General features: G+C 43.4%; 2 protein-coding genes and 2 long non-coding RNA genes across 8 annotated transcripts in view; 2 read left to right on the top strand and 2 right to left on the bottom strand.

Moving 5' to 3' along the window:
- elp6 (elongator acetyltransferase complex subunit 6) overlaps window positions 1-1,196 on the top strand; it is a 1,928-nt gene extending 732 nt beyond the window's left edge. The window contains exons 4-7 of one of the 4 annotated variants that reach the window (XM_084709627.1): window positions 1-8; window positions 126-315; window positions 527-691; window positions 790-1,196. The exon at window positions 1-8 is cut by the window's left edge and continues 93 nt beyond it. In XM_084709627.1, the coding sequence (XP_084565753.1) occupies window positions 1-8; window positions 126-315; window positions 527-691; window positions 790-912 (486 nt within the window). In that variant the 3' untranslated portion in view covers window positions 913-1,196. Of the gene's footprint in view, window positions 30-125; window positions 316-526; window positions 692-789 lie in introns of all 4 variants that reach the window. The other 3 variants (XM_084709647.1, XM_084709637.1, XM_084709619.1) reach the window with 3 other exon arrangements.
- LOC146301167 (uncharacterized) overlaps window positions 1-4,210 on the bottom strand; it is a 4,851-nt gene extending 641 nt beyond the window's left edge. Inside the window, exons 1-3 of the long non-coding RNA XR_014768863.1 lie at window positions 4,148-4,210; window positions 3,457-3,666; window positions 1-330 (exon numbers count right to left, since the gene is read on the bottom strand). The exon at window positions 1-330 is cut by the window's left edge and continues 641 nt beyond it. This is a non-coding gene — a long non-coding RNA (uncharacterized LOC146301167). The remainder of the gene's footprint in view (window positions 331-3,456; window positions 3,667-4,147) is intronic.
- Window positions 1,280-19,390, top strand: scap (SREBF chaperone). Of its 2 annotated transcripts, none has more exons than XM_084709607.1 (23): window positions 1,280-1,520; window positions 5,105-5,305; window positions 6,409-6,529; window positions 6,760-6,917; window positions 7,090-7,310; window positions 7,681-7,786; window positions 8,005-8,177; window positions 8,645-8,771; window positions 9,223-9,335; window positions 9,548-9,642; window positions 9,787-9,885; window positions 9,982-10,194; window positions 10,403-10,782; window positions 10,899-11,045; window positions 13,327-13,528; window positions 13,834-13,949; window positions 14,207-14,732; window positions 14,845-14,930; window positions 15,121-15,203; window positions 15,369-15,535; window positions 15,736-15,816; window positions 15,944-16,150; window positions 16,344-19,390. In XM_084709607.1, the coding sequence occupies exons 2-23, from the start codon at window positions 5,184-5,186 to the stop codon at window positions 16,587-16,589; spliced, it is 3,789 nt and encodes a 1,262-aa protein (XP_084565733.1). In that variant the 5' UTR covers window positions 1,280-1,520; window positions 5,105-5,183; the 3' UTR covers window positions 16,590-19,390. The 2 variants fall into 2 exon arrangements, with proteins under 2 accessions (XP_084565733.1, XP_084565724.1); XM_084709598.1 differs by lacking the exon at window positions 1,280-1,520 and adding an exon at window positions 2,921-3,787.
- LOC146301166 (uncharacterized) lies at window positions 8,543-11,487 on the bottom strand. The gene is made up of 3 exons (XR_014768862.1): window positions 11,328-11,487; window positions 9,239-9,356; window positions 8,543-8,760 (listed from the first exon to the last, which is right to left on the bottom strand). It is a non-coding gene; the product is annotated as an uncharacterized LOC146301166 (long non-coding RNA).
- Window positions 19,391-19,864: the final 474 nt, after the last annotated feature.

The raw sequence follows: 19,864 nt of genomic DNA, 5'->3' as shown, positions 1-19,864 counted from the left end.
AAATCAGCGTCAGTATATCATTTTCTACGGTAATTTAACTTCTTAATAACTGATGGTTCGTGACTCACAGACACACACACACACACACAGAGAGACAGTAAGAAACGTTTTTTCTTCATCCTTAGAGACTCTGATGCAGGCCTGAGAGAGCTGTATAAGTTTGTGTGTGGTAGTGTTGTGGCAGAAAGTGAGGAGTGGGGTCCCCCTGTGCTCCTGGTGGATGACCTCAGTGTTCTTCTAAGTCTTGGAGTTAGTGTTGAATCAGCACTGGATTTCAGTCACTACTGCAAGGCCACCATCTGCTCTGAGCTCCAGGTAAGATGTAGCCCTCTGCAAAACAACATGCATACACATACTAATATAAACAGTTGCTGAAGACATTATAACATATCACACACATTACTTTAAGGATCCCTGTGTTAAATTGAATCACACAAATATATATATTTCTCATATTTTGTCATGCTCTGAAATACATTCACAGTTGTAACTTGACATGCATCCTTTTTTCTACTCTAAACTGTAGGGTAGCATGGTGATGTTAGTACGATGTGAGGGGGAGGATGAGGAAGAGGTGGATAATGATGAAGAAAGCTCAGAGAGACTCATGAGAGGTCTGACCCACCAATGCAGTCTTACACTCAAGGTACAAGGACTCTCTACAGGCTACTGCAAGGACATCCATGGACAGGTAAGATGGCTTGTTTGTTTGGTATTGTATAGAGAAAAACAAGTGAAAGCTAGTTATGAAAAGGAAAACTAACTAAAGTGTGTGTGTGTTGCCCTCAGGTGGAAGTGTGTTGGCGGGGACAAGGCTACAGGCAGCAGAACCAGAGAAAACTATTTCAGTACAAGGTCCATGACAAGGGGGCTTCTTTCTTTGCCCGTGGGACATCCAATGCTGTCCTCTAAGTCCAGCCGCCAATCAACCTTAAGCCATCCTTTTATCATTTTTAGACCCTTCTGTTTAAGGAGAAGAACTTTGTTAACTTCATCAGATAATAAAGGACCAGGAATGGAATATAATGTAAATAGAGAAATGCCCTGTGTCTAGTTTCTGTTTTTGCTTAGATTTGAGTTGGAGGGGTGACATCTTGAAATACTTGTTGGCACTGGACTGAACATACAGGCCTGAATGACAACTAAGATCAGAGGTTTGGACAAAGATGATTAAATAAACAAAAACATGAAATGCATCTATATAAAGGTTTTGGGAAATTATTGCCAAGTAAAGATAATATTTTTGAAAGCATGTACCTTTGATCTAATTAACCACGAGATGGCGCAATGTGAACACATTTTATGAAGGGTGAAGGGTCGGAGTGGAAAGGTCCTACTTTGACAGACCGATGATTTGAAATGGTTACAGAGGTGCTATTCCTGTGTCGCCGTATATTTCAAAGTTGCCGACTTAGTAACTTTAGAACATAGTTGGCAATAAGCTATTATAAGTAAACCACGACTAGACCTCGGGAACTGCACTAAGCGAAAAGGTCCAAGCAGGAGATAAAGTTAACCAGGCAAGTAGTAGCTAGCGTTAGCTCGTTGGTTTGCCACTTTGAACTGACTTTCTGAGTGTCTGTATTGCTGTATTGGATTTTACAATGGTCTTAGTTTGTCCGCCTAATGATGCAAGCTTGCTAAAGCGATTACGCTAGTCTAGTATTATTTAAGATAAACATAAACACCGCACGCATGCACGCGGACACTGGTCTCGGGGGCTCACGAGGTGTATTGTCTTCAAGGCAAACAGATAGCTTAACTGGAAATGAGTATGAGTTTAGCATTTTCCAGACAATAGCTAACCATACTAACTAGCTTTAAAGGTACGTCACTATGTTATCAGTCACAGTATGAATGACACAGCAAATTGGATCAGTTTGCTAATAACGCATGCTTCCTCCTAACATGCTAGCTAGCATGTTTGTCCAAATTCGTCAATCCACACCATATAGGACAAGGGACCTAGCTTCTCACTTTGAATGTGGTTTGAGCGCTGTCTGAAGTACCAACAACACAATGATACTACTGATAATTGTATTTGGAAGATGTCTAATGGATTTAGTCTATGCTGAGATTCCAAGAGTTTCCACGATATTGCGACAGTCTTGCATCACTACTTTGTGAGCATTCCTTGGAGAGATGGTCTGCTACAGTAGCTTCAATTTAGCAGAAGCAAGCACATTCATGATTCTATGTAAAAATGAAGAATTAACAGTTCGTCAATTGAGATCTGTGAAAAAAAGTTTCTCCCTGCTATTTTTCATCACCACACGCGATTATCACCTAACCAAAGATGGGAAGTGTAGCCTCTCAATTGAGCTCATATCAAATGAAATCTTACACCGGTTTTGTAAAGGTCTTCGGTCTTATTATGCGTTTATTATTGGTTAATTATTGACTGGCAATGTTGTTGCGTTGAAGTACAGCTATAAAAGAGTTAATGCAATAACACCCACAAACATTTGCCCACATTGTGGTACACTCAAACCATTACTCTGTCATTGCTCACGATTTACGCGTAAACTGTTGTCTAGAGATTAAGTGAACTCATTTCTGAATCTCATTTAACTTTGGATCGATATTGCTATAATTGCTGTGAAGTAAATCAACGTACACTATACTTTTGCTGACCTTTTGTCTGAATGTTAAGCTTAGCACTTCATGCAGTAACTGTTTAGGGTGTATATAGACTCCGTAGGCCCTAGAGATGCCTGTAGATTGGGGACATTCAAGAGGAGGTAAAACAATATTACATCATAATTAGTAAGCATTATTACAACTGTGCGTGGTTGTGCATTCTTGAATGAATTGACTAGATACATAATTAATAGGCTATATTTTTGAGAGCAACAAATATTTCAGATGAATTGCTTTGCTGCTGCCCTGCAATATTAGAGTTTATTTTGGCTGTTTGGTGGTAATGTTTTATGTCATTGGTTATCCGAACCTGCATTGTTGTCTGGTTGAAGCAAGTATAGCATGTTGAGAGAGTCCACAGTTCTAAGATGAAGGATTGCATGCACAGGGGTCTGGAACTCCCAACAGTCTTGTGCCAGAACTCATGAAGGCCTTGATCTGTAGTTTAATAATCTTAATGCCAACCCGAAACTTTGTGACAAAGTAGCAAGGCCTATGTATTCTGTTATGTGCAAACGGTCTCTCTAATCTCCATACACACAGGTTGTTCCCTCTTAACCTGTACTCATAGCATACAGTACAGTGGAGTGAGTGAATAAGGGAGGGGGTGGTGGCAGGGATGGCCCTGAGCCTCATTGCACTGCAGCTCAATCCCAGATTAACTCACTGACGGAGAGACGTTGTCCTGTACTCAACCGAACATAACCCTACTATGCTAAAGTGAAAAATGGAGAAAGTGATGGAGGTATTTCTTATTTTGGAGTGTATTGTAAGAATGAAGTGGAGGACAGAAGTTATGGTGTAAAACCTACTAACAGGAAAAGGCTTCATCCAAGTCTAGTCTGTTCATCCTGGCTAGCCATGCGTATTGTATTAGTGTGAACCTGTACAGTTGATTTGTGTTTACTGCTCGGTGTATTTATAGTCCAAGATCAAGCGACTCCAAAGGTGAATTCCTTCGGGGAATGTTTCCGGAGCTCTCTTGCGGTAGAACGCCAGAGCAATCACGGACTTTAGCAGAGGTGTCTGAAAAGAGAGCTCTGTTTAGGTCAAGGATTTCCAATAGACCTAAACAACCAAGACACTGTGCTTTTGGAGAAGGCAAATGGTCAGGAGCGAGGGGGGGAGCCAGGACTTCCTACAACAGGTAGGCAATGGCAACAGAACAAAGCAAGTCTTGTCTGCAGTACTGAGTCTCTGCTAAAGTTACAACACTTATTCTTGGGATGGCAAACATGAGCTATAGGCTGGCTAATGCCATGTGACTGAGTTAGTGTGGTAGGGTGACAAAGCAAGCAGTGTCATTCTAGTGTAAAACATAAGTTGTGTTTTGGTGTTAAAATGTGCATTGTCTGGCTGTGTTTACATTTAGTCTATTTTTTAATAACAATTTACACTGTCATACACCGTGACATGGTCTACTACCACAGAAAATTGGAAAACAACTTTAAGAAAAAACCTTAAAGAACAGCACATTGATACTTAATTACTCCCGTGATAGTCTTACCTTCATTAATGGGATTCTAAATGAACTGGAATTTACATAATCCTGAGGGCATGACACTCCAGTGCCCACCCGAGTAGTAGAAAGGACAACATTTTTGTGGCTTAGCCAGTTAAATGTCAACCGCAGTCGTGCAAAATATGATTGGTTGGATGGCGGTGGGAGAGGTCACCAAATACCGCACAAAATAAGTAACTGTGTAGTTGGTAAACGATATAATAGCTACCTAGCTATATCACGGAAGACGCAAAAATGCGTCTGAGAACTACTGAAATTACAGCCCTGCTTTAAAAATTGTAGTTACTTCTTTTGTGTGGTATTTAGTGATTAACCCCCTTGTGCAATATTCCTTTGGTGTTTTTGTTAATATATGGTTTTATCTCTGTTAATTATCTTTGTTTATTGATTTTTTTGCTGCTATTTAGTTTTGCTTCTTTGTATTTTAACTCAATCATTAATCATAGTTAATCATTGTAATTTTTTTTTGACAATATCGAGATATCATTTTTTTTTAATATATCGTCCAGTTCTAGCTGGAGCAAGGAAACACCTAAAAAATACAGGACAGCGGACCCTGAATACCAGGATTGAATACGCCTGCTTTAGAGTGTATATCTACTTCAAGTTTATTATTGTATCAAATACAATGACTGTGACACAAAATTTAACCTGTGTGGGTTTTTATCGCTGATACACCTGTCTGGTTGTTTCTGTGGACCTGAAGCCTAAACCTATGGAGTCAGGTGGTTGAGCGGTTAGGGGTTAGGGAATCGGGCTAGTAATCAGAAGGTTGCCGGTTCGATTCCTGGCTGTGAAAATTGACGTTGTTACCTTGGGCAATGCACTTCACCCTACTTCCCCCGGGGGAATGTCCCTGTACTTACTGTAAGTCGATCTGGATAAGAGCGTCTGCTAAATGGCTAAATGTAAACCTAAAATCACTCCTCTGTGGTCCCTTAGGTCCCTGGATGCCCCGCGGCGCAACCTCCTCGGCCACCTGGCTCCCCCTGATGGCAGGCAGCTGACCCCGCCCCCCAGAATGACTGTGCGAGAGCGTCTGCGGGACAAGATCTCAGCAGCATTCTACCGCCACGGGCTGCTCTGTGCCTCCTACCCGGTGCCCATCATCCTCTTTACCTCTGCCAGTATCCTGACCTGCTGGTACGTAATAAACCGGAAAGGGAAATGTGTGCGTGTTGGGTCTGCTTTATGCCAACATTTTTTTGTTGTTGAAAATCACAGATCAACAAATCAATAACTGAAACATGATTGATATGGAATTTGGCTAATAAAGTCAATGCAAGCTCCCTCTGCAAATAATTGTTGAAGAGTGCTTTAAGCATATGCCCCTGTGCTGTAGTGCAGATTCCGAACAGTCGTTTGACTGGTTGAAGGTGGATATGAGTGCATTGTGTGTGTAGTAGAGCCGGAAGGGGAGGTTAAAGCGAGACACAGGAGAGGGCTGTGAGAAAGTGGCCTCTGGAGAGTAAGACTGGGGGTTTTTGGGGCCTGGCTCTGTCTGCCCGACAGGACTGTGCTCTCACGGGGACAAAAGGGTCCTTTGTGGAGGTACAGTGACCTTAGAGAAAGAAAACGACAGAGGGAGGGAAATCAAATGGAAATAGACAGAGAAGGCAAGGCTGTGGATCGGGGCAGAACTTTATTGCCTGTGTGGAAATTCAGCACAGAACAAAAATGTAGGACCACCCTTGTGTGTTAAGCGCTTACCTGGAAATACATTTTCCAGTGACCTTGTAAGGATTTGTGAACAGCCTAATCATACTCCAGGTCAGTCAGCATTCTTCAACAAGGAGTTTCCTCCAAGATGACACAGACATTTTACATAAATGAATGGGTCTTGTTTTGTAAATGGATTGTCATGTTCCCAATACATCTTCAATGCTTGAATGGAATCATTGTCTGACATGTCATGTTTCAGGAAGTACAGTCACAAATGCTTTAGACGTCTTTATAGATGAACACTGAGAAGTGGTGAGGTGCTTTCATTAACCCCTTCTACTTCGAAGAACAGAACATCTGTCCTGTGATTTAGCTGTTCCTGTCCCACGTCTCACAGAACAACATTTTAAACTCTATTCAGGGAAAGAATGTAGTAATTTGGTTATCAACTATGACTGGAAACAGACGTAATACCCCAGAGAGAAAGATTTATAGTGGTATCCGAGTGTAACATCTAAGCTAATGGGTTTAAAAAAAACAATATTCTTAATGTCCATCTTTTCCCTTGTCTTTTTGTTTACTAGTTACCCTCTGTTGAGGCTGCCTCTGCCAGGTACGGGCCCAGTAGAGTTCACCACTGGGGTCAGAGATTACAATGTCCCTTCCCATGAGCCCCAGGGGGACCTTGGTGAACGACCTGACTGGGTAAGATGCACAGCCAACGGCAGTAGGACCCTCAGAGATTGCAATACTCCTAATGATTATTCTGTACAGATGGCAAATCTGAGCAAAGACTCTTGTCTTGAGAAAAGCAATTTCTCTGTCGAAAAAAGCTGCAAGGTAATATTCTTTGTCATTCTGTCCCTGTCTTTCTATTTTGCATTCAACTGTCATCCCTTATCCCTCCTACCCTCCTGTGCGGTGCATGGTTGTAGTACCAGGGTCCTCCTGTGGCGTACATCCAGCAGGTGTTGGTGAAGGCGGCAGTGTCTCCCTGGGACAGCAGCTTGGTACCGGTGGACGTGTTTCGCTCACCGCTCGGCAGGGTCTTTAGCCTGCTGGAGGAGATCCGCAACCATGTATACTCTGACAGGTACAGTCAGTCTTAATTGGGCTTCACCGTTTAACCATGTCTATAATGTATACATTTAGGAGAGAATTAGGAGCGAATTAGTAAAAAAAAAAAAAAAAAAAAAAAAAGTTATTTATTAATTAAGCGGTGTTAGTTCCACAATGTATTTAGGAATTTCTCTCTCTCGCTGCAGTTCTGGGGTCCGAAGCTTGGAGGCATTCTGCCTGCAAGTTACAGACCTGTTGCCAGGGCTTCGGCGCATGCAAGCCCTTCTGCCGGAACATGCCTGTCTGCTGATCTCCCCTGGAAACTACTGGCAAAACCAGCGGGATCTTTTCGACTCGGACCCTGACCTCCTGAAAACCGTCCACCAGCATGAGCCCAAAGGCCTGCATACCTCTGCTACACTGAGAGGTAGAAAGGGAGGGAGGGAATGATAGGGTATTGTCCAGAGTGGGACCCACATTTCTCCAACAGGATCTAAACAAATTATGACTTTGTGGTCAGAGACAAGTTCTCCCTTGCTCCTAAAGACCTGTCTAAAAGGTCAAATACCATGATTCCATTCACTTGGATTTTATCCAATTTACCTTCATCCCCTTCTGCCTTTTCAAAATGCAAAATCAAAATACTTTTTGTGTGTGTTGTCCTCCCTTCATAGTCAACTAACTGTTTAGGTGCAATTGATTAATCTTTATATCCTGACTTTGCTGTAACTGCATGCATAGACTAGTGCAGATATCTTGTGTTGCTGATTAAGTATGTGTGTTTGTGTGTCTTCCAGACCTTCTCTTTGGCGTCCCAGGGAAACACACAGGCGTCACCCTTTACAGCAGGAAGAGGGTGGTCACCTACACCATCACAATGGCGCTAGGAAACTATGACGCCAGGTTTGTTACTACATCTGTTTGAACGTTGCCCTGGAATATAGCAACCCCAGTCCCTTGCCTCTCCATAACCATTTTTCTGTACATTTGGTCAAACCAATGTAGCTTTGAATGTAGACTTTTTCTAAACAGTATCTATCAGAATTAAACTTTTCTTCTTTTATACTGGTGCACTAAATGCTGGTTATATATATCCTCAAGTAATGTGTCTGTATGTGCAGGTTCCTGGGCAGCCTGCGGGCACGTCTGAAACAGCTGCACCCCTCTGTGAACTGCAGCCTAAGGGAGGACCACATGGTGCATGTCCACTTCAAAGAAGAAATTGGCATCGCTGAGCTCATCCCTTTGGTCACCACTTATATCATTCTGTTCGCCTATATCTACTTCTCTACACGTAAGTGTGCTTGCGTCGGCGGGTCCTTTTCCATTTATTCCCATCCTCCCTTTTATTCAGTCTCCGTCTGTGTCCCTGTCCTTGATACACCAGGTACCTTCAGCTAAACTAGTCCTGTTTGTGTGTGTGTGTGTGTGTGCACATTCACACACATTTGTATATTCAGGGTCTGTCTGAGCCCCAGCCAAGGCTGTTCCAGTCTGGGATTATCCTCGCAAACAGGAACATTAAACTCCATCACAAGAATGCCCTTCGATAAGACTGACCAACGTGTGCCATAAAAAAACAGATTTTTAGCTCAGAACTATTGATTGACACTTGGAGTTTTGGAAAGTGTGCCAAAAATGTAAACTATTGTATTTTGTAGCCATTTATTTGACTCCCATATAGACTCCCAATACATGGAGATGTAAAATAAACAAATATGTGTGGTACATAATATTAAAAAACAAAACATTTCTCCACAGGTAAAATTGACATGGTGAAGTCCAAATGGGGCTTAGCGCTGGCTGCTGTGGTAACGGTCCTGAGCTCTCTGCTCATGTCTGTGGGGCTCTGCACTTTGTTCGGCCTAACACCAACTCTTAACGGAGGGTGAGAAAACACTTGCATATCAAAAACACATCCATTCCCCCTGTTTAAGCAAAGTAAAGGTGGAGCACTGAAAATAAGGGAATCTCCTTGAGTGGAATTAACCTCACTATCTAACCACCACTGAGCAAGATCCACCTACAAACATTCCCCAGTGTTCCATAAATACTGAGATTCATTCAAGTTCCGCTGTTTTGATGTGGTGCCGTGTTGACGTATTGAGCTTTATGTAATATTGAAGGCATAAGACCCACCAACCTTGTGTTCCCTAATGTCTTTTAATCAGAGAACTGTCATCACTTCTGACATTTTGGTTTGGTTTGACTACTGTCTTCACTTTACTGTACGCCCCGTTATATGCATGCAATATCATCAATTTCGATTCAGAAACTGTGGTTATGGTCCTAGTACGATTCATTTTAATGATGTATATCTTTGTGCTGCCCTATGTCAGAGAGATATTTCCCTACCTGGTGGTGGTGATTGGTCTTGAGAATGTTCTCGTCCTCACCAAGTCGGTGGTGTCCACCCCGGTTGACCTTGAGGTGAAACTGCGCATTGCCCAGGGTAAGCTGCTGTGTGCGTGTGCTTGTTTCAGTAATCAAGATGCGGAGAAAACATATGTGAGGCAATGACTGTGCACAAAACACACGTTCGCATGAAATTATTTTGCAAGTTCCAATCACATTTTAAGTCTTTGAGGTAGCGTTTAAGATAAGTGTCGAGTCTTGTTCAATGTCTGCTGTGGGTTAGTTTTAACAACACTCTCTCCTTCTCAGGCCTTAGTAATGAGAGCTGGTCTATCATGAAAAACATGGCTACCGAGCTTTGCATCATTCTCATCGGGTATTTCACGTTGGTGCCGGCCATTCAGGTAACCAACACATACAAAAAGTTTGGACACGCCTACTCATTCAAGTTTGTTCTATGTTTTACTTCTGTAGGCTACATTGTAGAATATAGTGACAACATCAAAACAACCGGTTGACTGGTACACTGATGTGGTTTGTCTTTGTAGGAGTTCTGTCTCTTTGCTGTGGTGGGACTGGTCTCCGACTTCTTCCTGCAGATGTTCTTCTTTACAACAGTGCTGTCCATAGACATCCGCCGCATGGAGGTAAGACACATCACTTGTTCCCTATCACACTAATTAACCCCCTCACACAAATACACTTTTTCTCATGCACACTTTTCCTCTCATGCACACCCACAGCTTGCCGACCTGAACCGCCGGCTGCCGGCCGAGGCGGGGATGCTGGCTCCAAAGCCAGGCCCCCTGCGTCCCCGCGAGGTACCGCCACCCCCGCGCCCCTCCCCCCACACCATCACTTTGCAGGCTCCCACCTTCAGGAACCTGAGGCTCCCCAAGAGGCTCCGTGTGGTCTACTTTCTGGCCCGCACTCGGCTTGCACAACGCATCATTATGGTAGGAGGGATTAGTGTCTGACCAGTGCCTAGTTGATTTCTCAGTAAATCTTGGTGTAATGACATTTGTAAAACTTAAATTTATTTTTTTTTATTGTAGAAAGGGTTACCAAAGGGGGCATCAGAACTCAAACCGCTTTACATGTCAAATTCAAGTTTAAAATTGCACTTGTACGGATGTTATACTGAAATGTTGGTGTCGTCCTTAGGCTGGCACAGTGATTTGGATCGGTATCCTGGTTTACACAGACCCTGCGGGCCTCCGCACCTACCTGACTGCCCAAGTGTCAGAACAAAGTCCCCTGGGGGAGGCTGGAGGGGGGCTGCCCTCTCACCTGGGTGTCGCCCCAGTCTTCCCAGGGGCAGACCCCACCAGCACGCTCAGCGTCCTCTCCGCCCCCGAGCCCACCCCCCTTCCCGAGAACCAATCGCAGGGACACCACGGGTCGGCCAGGGAAGACACCCACCCACAGGCACCGCTTGTTCCCCAGATCAGCTGGGGGATGGAAGACGAGGAGGGCTGGAGGAGGCTGTCCTTCAGACACTGGCCCTCGCTCTTCAGTTACTACAACATTACACTGGCTAAGAGGTAGGTGTGCATGAATGTTGACTAAGCCTTTTTAAAGTGAGACGTGCACTTTATGGTTGTGCTCCAAACGTGTTATTGTGTAGTCGCAATGTATTTGCCTGTCCCTCCTGTCCTAGGTATATTAGCATCCTGCCCGTCATCCCCGTCACCCTGCACCTTAGCCCCCAGGAGGCCATCGAGACACGTCACCCCCAGGACACGCGTCACCCTTCACCCCCCATCCCCAAGGCCTCGGACATACAGACCGACCTCACGCTCTACAAGTCAGTACTGCAGTGCGCGCGCACACACAATTGTTTCCTTCCACACCAGCCCCAATGAACCACATGTACAGCGTCCTTGACATCTCAATGGCCCTCAAAACTGTACACACAGGCACCTACCCACTAATGCTAATGCTCTTTAGGTATAATAGAACAGAATAGGTGTCTATCTTATTCTATTTTCCTTGTCTAGTCTAAAGGTAAAGGCTGCCATAAACAAACTATTTTCCTCCAAGGCCACTTTGATTCTGGTTTTGGTTCATTAAAGTGTCAGGTACATACCCAGTCACACATTGTGGAGTACCCAAAGAGAATGAAATGTGTCTCACACTGGTCCCTCTCTTTCCCCTTCTGGCCCTCAATGTGTCAATACACCAAGGAAACTCCCTTTGTTCTCGTCGGGTTTGAGCAAGTGTAGCCTGTCACTGGGTTGATTCTTATCTCAGAAAAGAGGGAGGGTTTTTACCCTCTTTTCTCTTTACTCATAAAGGGAGGACCTGCTCTCTGAACCTGCTCACTGGTTATGATTGGTTGTCGTAGCGCTCGTAAGATGTCAGTAGCTTGATGATGTCACGTGTGTGAAGCTGTTCATCCTGTGTAGTTTGAGCAGTGTGTCTCACCACTGGTGTTTCCCTTCAGAATCAGATGTCAGGCGAGAGCAAAGGTTTAACAGCAGCAGGCTAGTGTCTGTTGACATTGCCAACAAAAACATTTCTCTTGGAACTGCTAGTAAAAGCTACCTGTATTCAAAGCTATAAAGCATAAATTTGGTCACAAAAGTTATGGTTGTTTTTGTAAATAACTGTTCTGAGACAAATTTACATAGAAGACCCAACAATAAATTATTTATTTAGCTGAGGCTTTTATCCAAATTGAAGTACAAATGGTCCATGTAGAAAGTGTAGCAGATTATCAAGGACTTGAAGCAGGTCTAACAGTGTTACAATGGTTAAAGCTGAGAAACAGTCTGTATTTTACAAGACGGTGCAACAAGTTGAATCATCTCAATGACATAATTTCATAATTCCGCTGAAAACAACAATTGTAACAACAACCAAATAATCTCAAACATATCATTGTAAACAATGCTGCATTAAATCTGTACTTAGATTTGCAGAAGATTTTCAGGTGGCACAGCTCCTCATGCCAATCAGCCAGTAGCCCTTACTACCAGGTCTCATTTTCAGGTCTTAATGGGATCTGTTACAGTACATAGAGATGATAAGGAGTTTGTTTTAGACTGTTTCAGCTCCAGCTAAGAGACTCCATGTTTTCAATGCTCAGCCATAGGACATAAAGGCAGCGTAGGAGGGAAAAGGTGTGGTAAAAACAATGTTCTGGAGCTCACACTAATATTGTTTGGCATTAGCACAGACTCCTTTGCTGTGTGCTATCAATCATTTTTGAACTAGCGTGTCCACAACAACATGTTTCTTTTGGTGTAATAAAGTCAGTGAAAGAACATGCGCTATAGGGAGATGGATAAAAAGCTTTTGAGCCTGGTGGCCATGTAAAGACTGGTATTTCACGTCGAGCTGGTCTCACTAGTGTGTCAGACTTCGTTGTCAATTCAGTGACACATTCTGTACCACAGGTGTCCTGTAGGGGGCTGTCCACTGGTCACTGCTACCATAAGAGCGACATATTTAGCTCATAAAACCAAAATAAATCCTATTTCATACTTGGGTGATACTCCTTCACATAACTGTACTCGTCGAATGCACCTAGTGCCTGGTATCTTTTTAGTAGTCACCCTTTTAAGCTGATACTACAAGCATTTCCATTGAAATGTATTTATCATTCAGCTGTGGTCTCTGGTTTTAATGACTCGGACAATATAGAATACATATTTGGAAAGGGCCTAAGGTAGCAAAACAGAATCTTGATTACTGAGCTTTGCGGTGGGTAGAGATCACTCTAGCTGTTGTTTTTCCTTTCAACAGGCAAGGGAATCAATCAGGGCAACAAAAAGTTCTTAAATCAGTCAGTGAACTTCTGTAGCAAGGTCATGAACGTTTGCTGGTTGCTGGTTTTCAATCTCAAACCTTTGATGATAAACACCAAACTGAAAGGAGTCAGATGGCTGAGCGGTGAGGGAGTCGGGCTAGTATTGCCAAATGACGTTGTGTCCTTGGGCAAGGCACTTCACCCTACTTACCTCGGGGGAATGTCCCTGCACTTACTGTAAGTCGCTCTGGATAAGAGCGTCTGCTAAATGACTAAATGTAAATGTAAACCTGTAATCTCGCCTTTTCCCTTCCATCTCCCCTCTCCTCCTCAGGGTGGCAGCTCTGGGATTGGCTGCAGGTGTCCTGCTGGTACTGCTGCTCTTCTGTCTGTACCGGGTCCTCTGTCCCCGTAACTACGGGCAGAACGGTGTCCCTCATGGACGCCGTCGCCGTGGAGACCTGCCCTGCGATGACTACGGCTACTCGCCACCTGTCAGCGAGATCTCTCCTCTTCTACTGCGTGGACACAGCATGGTGAGGCATGGCATATGCATCAGGGACCATTCTTCAGAATTTTCCTCTCACAAACACGCATAAAACCGAACTCATTCACATACTATATCGAAAACCACTCCAACATACAATTGGAACAGTTTTACATATGCAACTTAAACAGTCACACAAACAACTGAAAAATGATATGCTCTGAAAAGTTCATGAAAACTATTGAAAAACTTTGTCACATACACAGTTAAAATGCATATTGTATTGTGAGAACCTTTTTTTTGAATATAAATGGTGCTCTTTTACAGCAAGTTTAACATACAAACTCTCTCTAGGATATTGAGTGTCTAGCCAGTGATGGGATGCTGTTGGCCAGTTGTTGCCTGGCCGGGCAGATTCGCGTGTGGGATGCCCAGACCGGTGACTGCCTCACCGTTATTCCTAATAATGGGTGAGAAACACACAGTAACAAATTCACTCACAATCCCATAAGCGTGCTTGCATGTAAAGCCAGGTATATGTACGATAGTCCATGTAAATGGTATATGTCACTCCAGTCAACTAAATATGTTGCATTGTCTGTCAGGTATTTCAGCATTAAGTTCCAAGTCACTGGTCTAAGTTGTGTATCTCTGATGAAACTTCTGATGACTAGTATATTACTGTGTTATGAGAATCTGGGATTTATGAATACCCTTTGTCTCCTAGGTTACGGCGAAGCAGCAGCAGTGGCTGCTGGGAGCAACGTGATGTTTGGGAAGCTGTGGGTATGGCTGACCACGAGAGCTTGGGGTCAGAGACCCTGGATGGCCTTTCAGACATTTCAGGAGAGGAGGGCTACCCCCTACGCAGAAGAACGGCCCCTTCCCACCCCGTCCTTTTTAATGACCAACCCGACCTCACCCCGCTCATCGACACAAACTTTGCCTTGCAGCCCCCCTCCCACCTTGCCACCGCACCCAGGGAGGGCTTTGATTTTGGGGGTCTTGTCGAGAAGGCCTACCTTGAGCACGAGCCACCCTCAACATCGACCTATCCCCCCATTTCCTCCTCTCCCTCTTCGGGAACTCAGCTCAAGAGGAGACTGAGCCTAGGGGACATCCCGGCTGCTCAGCCCCAGGACAGAAGCCCTTCGGGGGGACAGACCTGGACCCCAGACTGGGACAGTTCTGTCTGGGCCATGGAACTCAGGGGGAATCTTATAGCTGCCGGAAGGAGCAGCGGCAAACTGGAGGTGAGAAAGACGTCACAGGTGTCATTTTCAGTTGGACTATGAGCAGTCTGGACTATGAGCAGCAACTTAATAAACATCTGTGGGTGTGTCAATATGTATGTGTGTTCTTTAGCTGTGGGATGCAGTGGAGGGATCTTTACGCTGCAGCAATGAAGATGGAGTATCGGGAATCACAGCACTTGCCTTTCTCAACAACAGGTAATGCCTGTACATTGACATACATAGCAGGAATGTATAATTTTTTCTTCTTCCCAGAAACTCCTTAATGGATTGTCTTTTAATCGGTGAATTATCTTAAGATTCTCACCACATTAAATGTATGTCTTATAAAAACGTGTCTATATTTTGTAAAACATTTATCATACAATTAGTTTTTCTATCATTGTAGGATTGTGGCAGCTCGATTAAACGGTTCCCTAGACTTCTTCACTGTTGACATCAATAAACCTCTGGGCCTGCTGCAGTACAGAGGTGAGAGTGAACAAAAGTCTGAAAGTAACCATGTAATGAAACTTTCATTGTGGGGTGGTGATGTGTAACTGCCAGTTACTAAGTATTCCTTCATATTATGAGCATAATATCTGTCATAAATAACTTGTAAGGTAATATGACATGTCAAATCTGACTGTGTCCCAGGGCCGCCCGTCCGTGGCAGCATGCCCTCCTCGCCCTGCTACAGCAGCGAGGACATGATCAGCTGTCAGCTGACCCGCTCTGTACAGTGTGCCCACCAGAAGCCCATCACCGTGCTTAGAGCATCGGCGGGAAGGGTCGTTACTGGCAGCCAGGACCACACCGTCAGGGTGAGGATGCACTCCACACACTCACTCACTCTCACATACACACACGCACACACATACACGTACACTGTTTTGGACGTACGAGGCACACAGAGACAGTCACACGAACATTGTAAGCCTATCTTATTGAAAAACCTGAATTGCACTTGCTTCAAAAAACGAAATGCCCAAAATAACGTTTTTCTTCCATGCTTGGGTCTCAGGTGTACCGTCTGGAGGACTCGTGTTGTCTCTTTACCCTCCAAGGTCATTCTGGGGGAATCACAGCCATCTACGTCGACCAGGTCTGTACAACACCATAGCCCCTCCACCATGATGTCCTCGCCCGTGCTATAGCCCTAATATCAGGTTGTGTCTTTTTTGCAAAGTCTTTCTCCTGTTAGACAATTTTTTTTGTTTTTTGTCCTGCAGACCATGGTTCTGGCCAGTGGGGGGCAAGATGGGGCCATCTGTCTATGGGACATCCTAACAGGCAGCCGAGTGAGTCACGTGTATGGACACCGCGGTGACGTGACATCGCTGGTGTGCACCACATTATGCGTGATTAGCAGTGGTCTGGACGATTTGATATGTATCTGGGACCGCAGCACCGGCATCAAACTCTACTCCATACAGCAGGTGTGTTTGTATGTAAGACCCCTCCTGAATAAGAGAAATGGAGCCTTCTTACTCCTCTAAAGCACTCTCTTACCCTTGTTACATATTCTCAAATCCATCATATTATTGTTATTTCGATACTTCTCGCCCTCGCGGTATATTCTTTGAATAAACCTGCATCTCATCTATCTGTTTCTCTCTCTCTCTATCCCAGGAAGTGGGCTGTGGATCCAGCCTGGGGGTGATCTCAGAGTCTCTTCTGGTGACAGGGGGCCAGGGCTGCGTCTCCTTCTGGGACCTCAACTTTGGGGACCTGCTTCAGACCGTTTACTTGGGCCAGAGCAGCGACGGCCAGGGCGTCCGTCAGCTCCTGGTGCTGAACAATGCTGCGATCGTCTGCGACTTTGGCAGCGAGCTCAGCCTGGTCTACGTTCCCTCTGTGCTGGAGAAGTTGGACTGAGGAGGGGGCAAAGAGGTAGATGTTGGAGGTGGTGGCCACCTTGTGGCCTGGAGGAACAACAAACATTCTGAGCTATGAGTGTACGAGATGACACTTACTGTTTTCATCGTTGCCCTTTCACATTTTTTTTTTATGAATAAAAGCAGGCCCATCTGGCTTGTTCCACTTGCATGCAGGGCAGTTTCTGTAGCCATGGTATACTTTTTCCTGAATGTGGATGAACCTATGGACAGAATAGGAGTCCTGGAACAAGAGTGAATCAGGAACGAAGTTGGAGGTCTGTTTGACCCTGAACTTTAGCATAATTTTGGGTGGTTGTACTTGAGCTTTAAAATGTCTGGGGTTTACTCATCTCAAGAGCTCCTCACCCAATGCTCTGACAGTTAGTGCTTTTTTGTACACAATATTCAGGCACTGCCCTCTATGCTGCTTGTGGATGTCTTCTTTAAAACCCACCCACCTGGAAAGGAATATTTACAAACTTTTTTATATTCCTCCTTGCTGCCTAGCTAGAAAATCAGTGTAGTGACCACGGCAACTTTAAGAGCTATCTTGGGCCAATGGCCTGGGCTCAGCAGTTACTTGTGTGTGTGTGTGTGTGTGTGTGTGTTCAGGTGAATGTGTTTGAGTGGGAGAGACTGAGTTGAAGGAACTGTGTTGATTATTTTAAGGCTAAACACTGCTGAAACGGAACAAAAATCAGAAATTGTGTGAAAGGGTCTGTGCGGTCATTTGTTTATAATAGAGGGAGAATTGGATATGATTGCTGTAACTAAATGAACCTACAAGAGGATGTTTGTATGTTTAAATCTATTATTTATTAGTGATGCATTTTGAAATTAACAAAGTGTTTGATAATTGCTTAACTTGACTTTTACAAGATAATATAATGTGGAGAAGATGTCATAAATGTAAGATGGTAATGGGGATTAATATCATTGGTTTTGCTAGAAATATTATTGAAAACCATGATTTATTTTTGACTTGAGCAGGGTAGAGGCTCTAAACCTTTATACCAGTTTTTGAGCTGTTATTATGCCATTACTGAGGCTATGATAGCCCCTTTGACCCAATAGAGTGGAGGCCTAAATACATAAGGCCTCTTTAAGGCCATGTTCATACATTTCTTCCAAACTTTTGAATTGCATTTTGTATCCGTTGGCGCGCATTACGTTTACCAATCCTCCTATCAAATGTACCCAAAATAGATTTTATATCTGCAAACACATTTTTGCACATTGATTGAGGAAAACAAAAAGAGTATTTGTTATTTAATGGTTTACATTCTTCCCAGAAATACTTATTTCTTCAACTTAGTGTGTACCCTGATACACATACCGAATGACAATCCAACATCAAGTCCATTTCAACTGCAATAATTTATTTATTTGCCTCTTCTTTATCAGTCCTTCAAGTTATTATTCTTTTTAATCTTAACTTTTTTTAAAGTGTTGTTTATAAGGATGTGGTCAGGTACTTGAAGGAAGAAGGCACCTAATAGGCAACCCTCATTGGTCTGTTTGAGATCCTCCCATGTCCCTTGAATCCCTCACTTCTGCACAAAAGCTCTGAGAATGTAGCGTGCATCGCAGGGGACAGCCTGCAACATGTATTAGGCTTGATTTGAACGACATTGTCCTGGTTGCTCAACCTCCACACACCCACACAAACCTACTGCACTAGCTGGTTGAATGTTGACCCATAACGCTTGATGAGCAGATCCTCTCGGAACACTAACTTGTGCACTAACTGTTAACCCTCTCGAATGCACATGATCAAACATGCACTTTCAAAACATCGACACATGCACACAGACATTCAGACACGTAGATACTGACCTTTAAACAGCTTCAAACGCACACATCAGACGTGATTTCAGGGATGCACTGTTCTTCAAGGTCAGCTGTGTCTGTTGGTTTTCATTCATCATTTAAATCAAGTCATGCATTTACTGTTACTGTAGAATAAATCATGTATAGTTATTATGAGAATTCTAATATGTGGGCATTTAAACCCTCTTTGTTAACACTGGTTTAACAATGTCATGAATTGAAATCTGAATGAAGGATAAAGGGAAATCAAGTGACACCTCTTGAGTTGTGCATCCCTGAACAGTATAACCATTCTATTCTAATTTATTAGCTTTGTTTTATGGATGTAAATAAATACTAGGGGATATGGCTTTAGAGAAGATATGTACGTTAACTTTTTATTAGTTTTTTTTGTTATCAACATTTTGGATAATAAACATTTCATTTATATTGAGTGGCAGGGGAAGGGCTTGACTAACGGTATGGGGAGATGCTATATAACATTTTCTAGATTAACTGTTCAAACAAAACTTTTTTTGTCATTAGATGCTGCCTTTCCTTATCTCTTTGGGTTCAGAAAAATATGAATGTTCCCACCATCTAGAATTTGTAGTTTCTTTCATTTCACAGATCCAGCCTCGAATATAATTTCAAGCCTCAAACTGTGGCGTGACGGTGATTGTGAGGTATATGTGGGGTTTACAGATAATTGTGACAGAGCCCATCTCAGCACTCCTGTCACTTGTTCTACCAAATACAGGATGGGAAGGAGGACTGGAACAAATAGAAGTTTGGATTCCCTGTGAAACCATGGGCCTGCTCTACTCCCCTTCTCTTCCCATAAAACTCTTCCCTTACTCAATTGGCTACTTAGTGTGTACATACAGGCTGTAGTGGAGATGGAACTAATGTTCTGTTCTATTTTACTATTTTTAACAAGAATACAACTTTGTACTAATTTCCAAATAAAGAGGTTTTGATACCTTTAAATCTGGTCTCCTGGTCGTGTTACTTCTGACTTGAGCACACATACCAGGGTTCCTGCAGGTTTCAGTTAGTCAAATTTAAGACATTTTAAGACCATAAAGATTGAAATTTAAGACCTACACCACACATTACCCCAAAAATATTCAAATCAAAGAAACTCTGAAAAAATATTTTTATTTCAATGAGTTCAGTCAAAAAGCATTTACCGATAAAGCAATTGCATTAGTAACCTCATTTCATTTCATTTGGCACTAAGTACTAGGGGTGGGGGGGGGGGGAATATGAATTGCGAATCAGTTTTCTAGCGTTAACATCGATTCACAATTTGATAAGAAATCGTGAATTGATTTATCGAATCGTGAGGTATCAAAAGATTCCCACCCCTAATAGATGGTAAGCTGTACATTTCTGTTTAATATTTAACCGTGTTGCAGACATAAATAAGTCTGTTCAAGAAAAGTCTACTTATCGTCACTG

Source organism: Hypomesus nipponensis, chromosome 2, assembly GCF_054491055.1.
Source record: "Hypomesus nipponensis isolate SF chromosome 2, ASM5449105v1, whole genome shotgun sequence".
NCBI classification, from domain to species: Eukaryota; Metazoa; Chordata; class Actinopteri; order Osmeriformes; family Osmeridae; genus Hypomesus; species Hypomesus nipponensis.
Note: the sequence above shows the minus strand (reverse complement) of the source record. Positions and strands in the feature narration are given on the sequence as shown.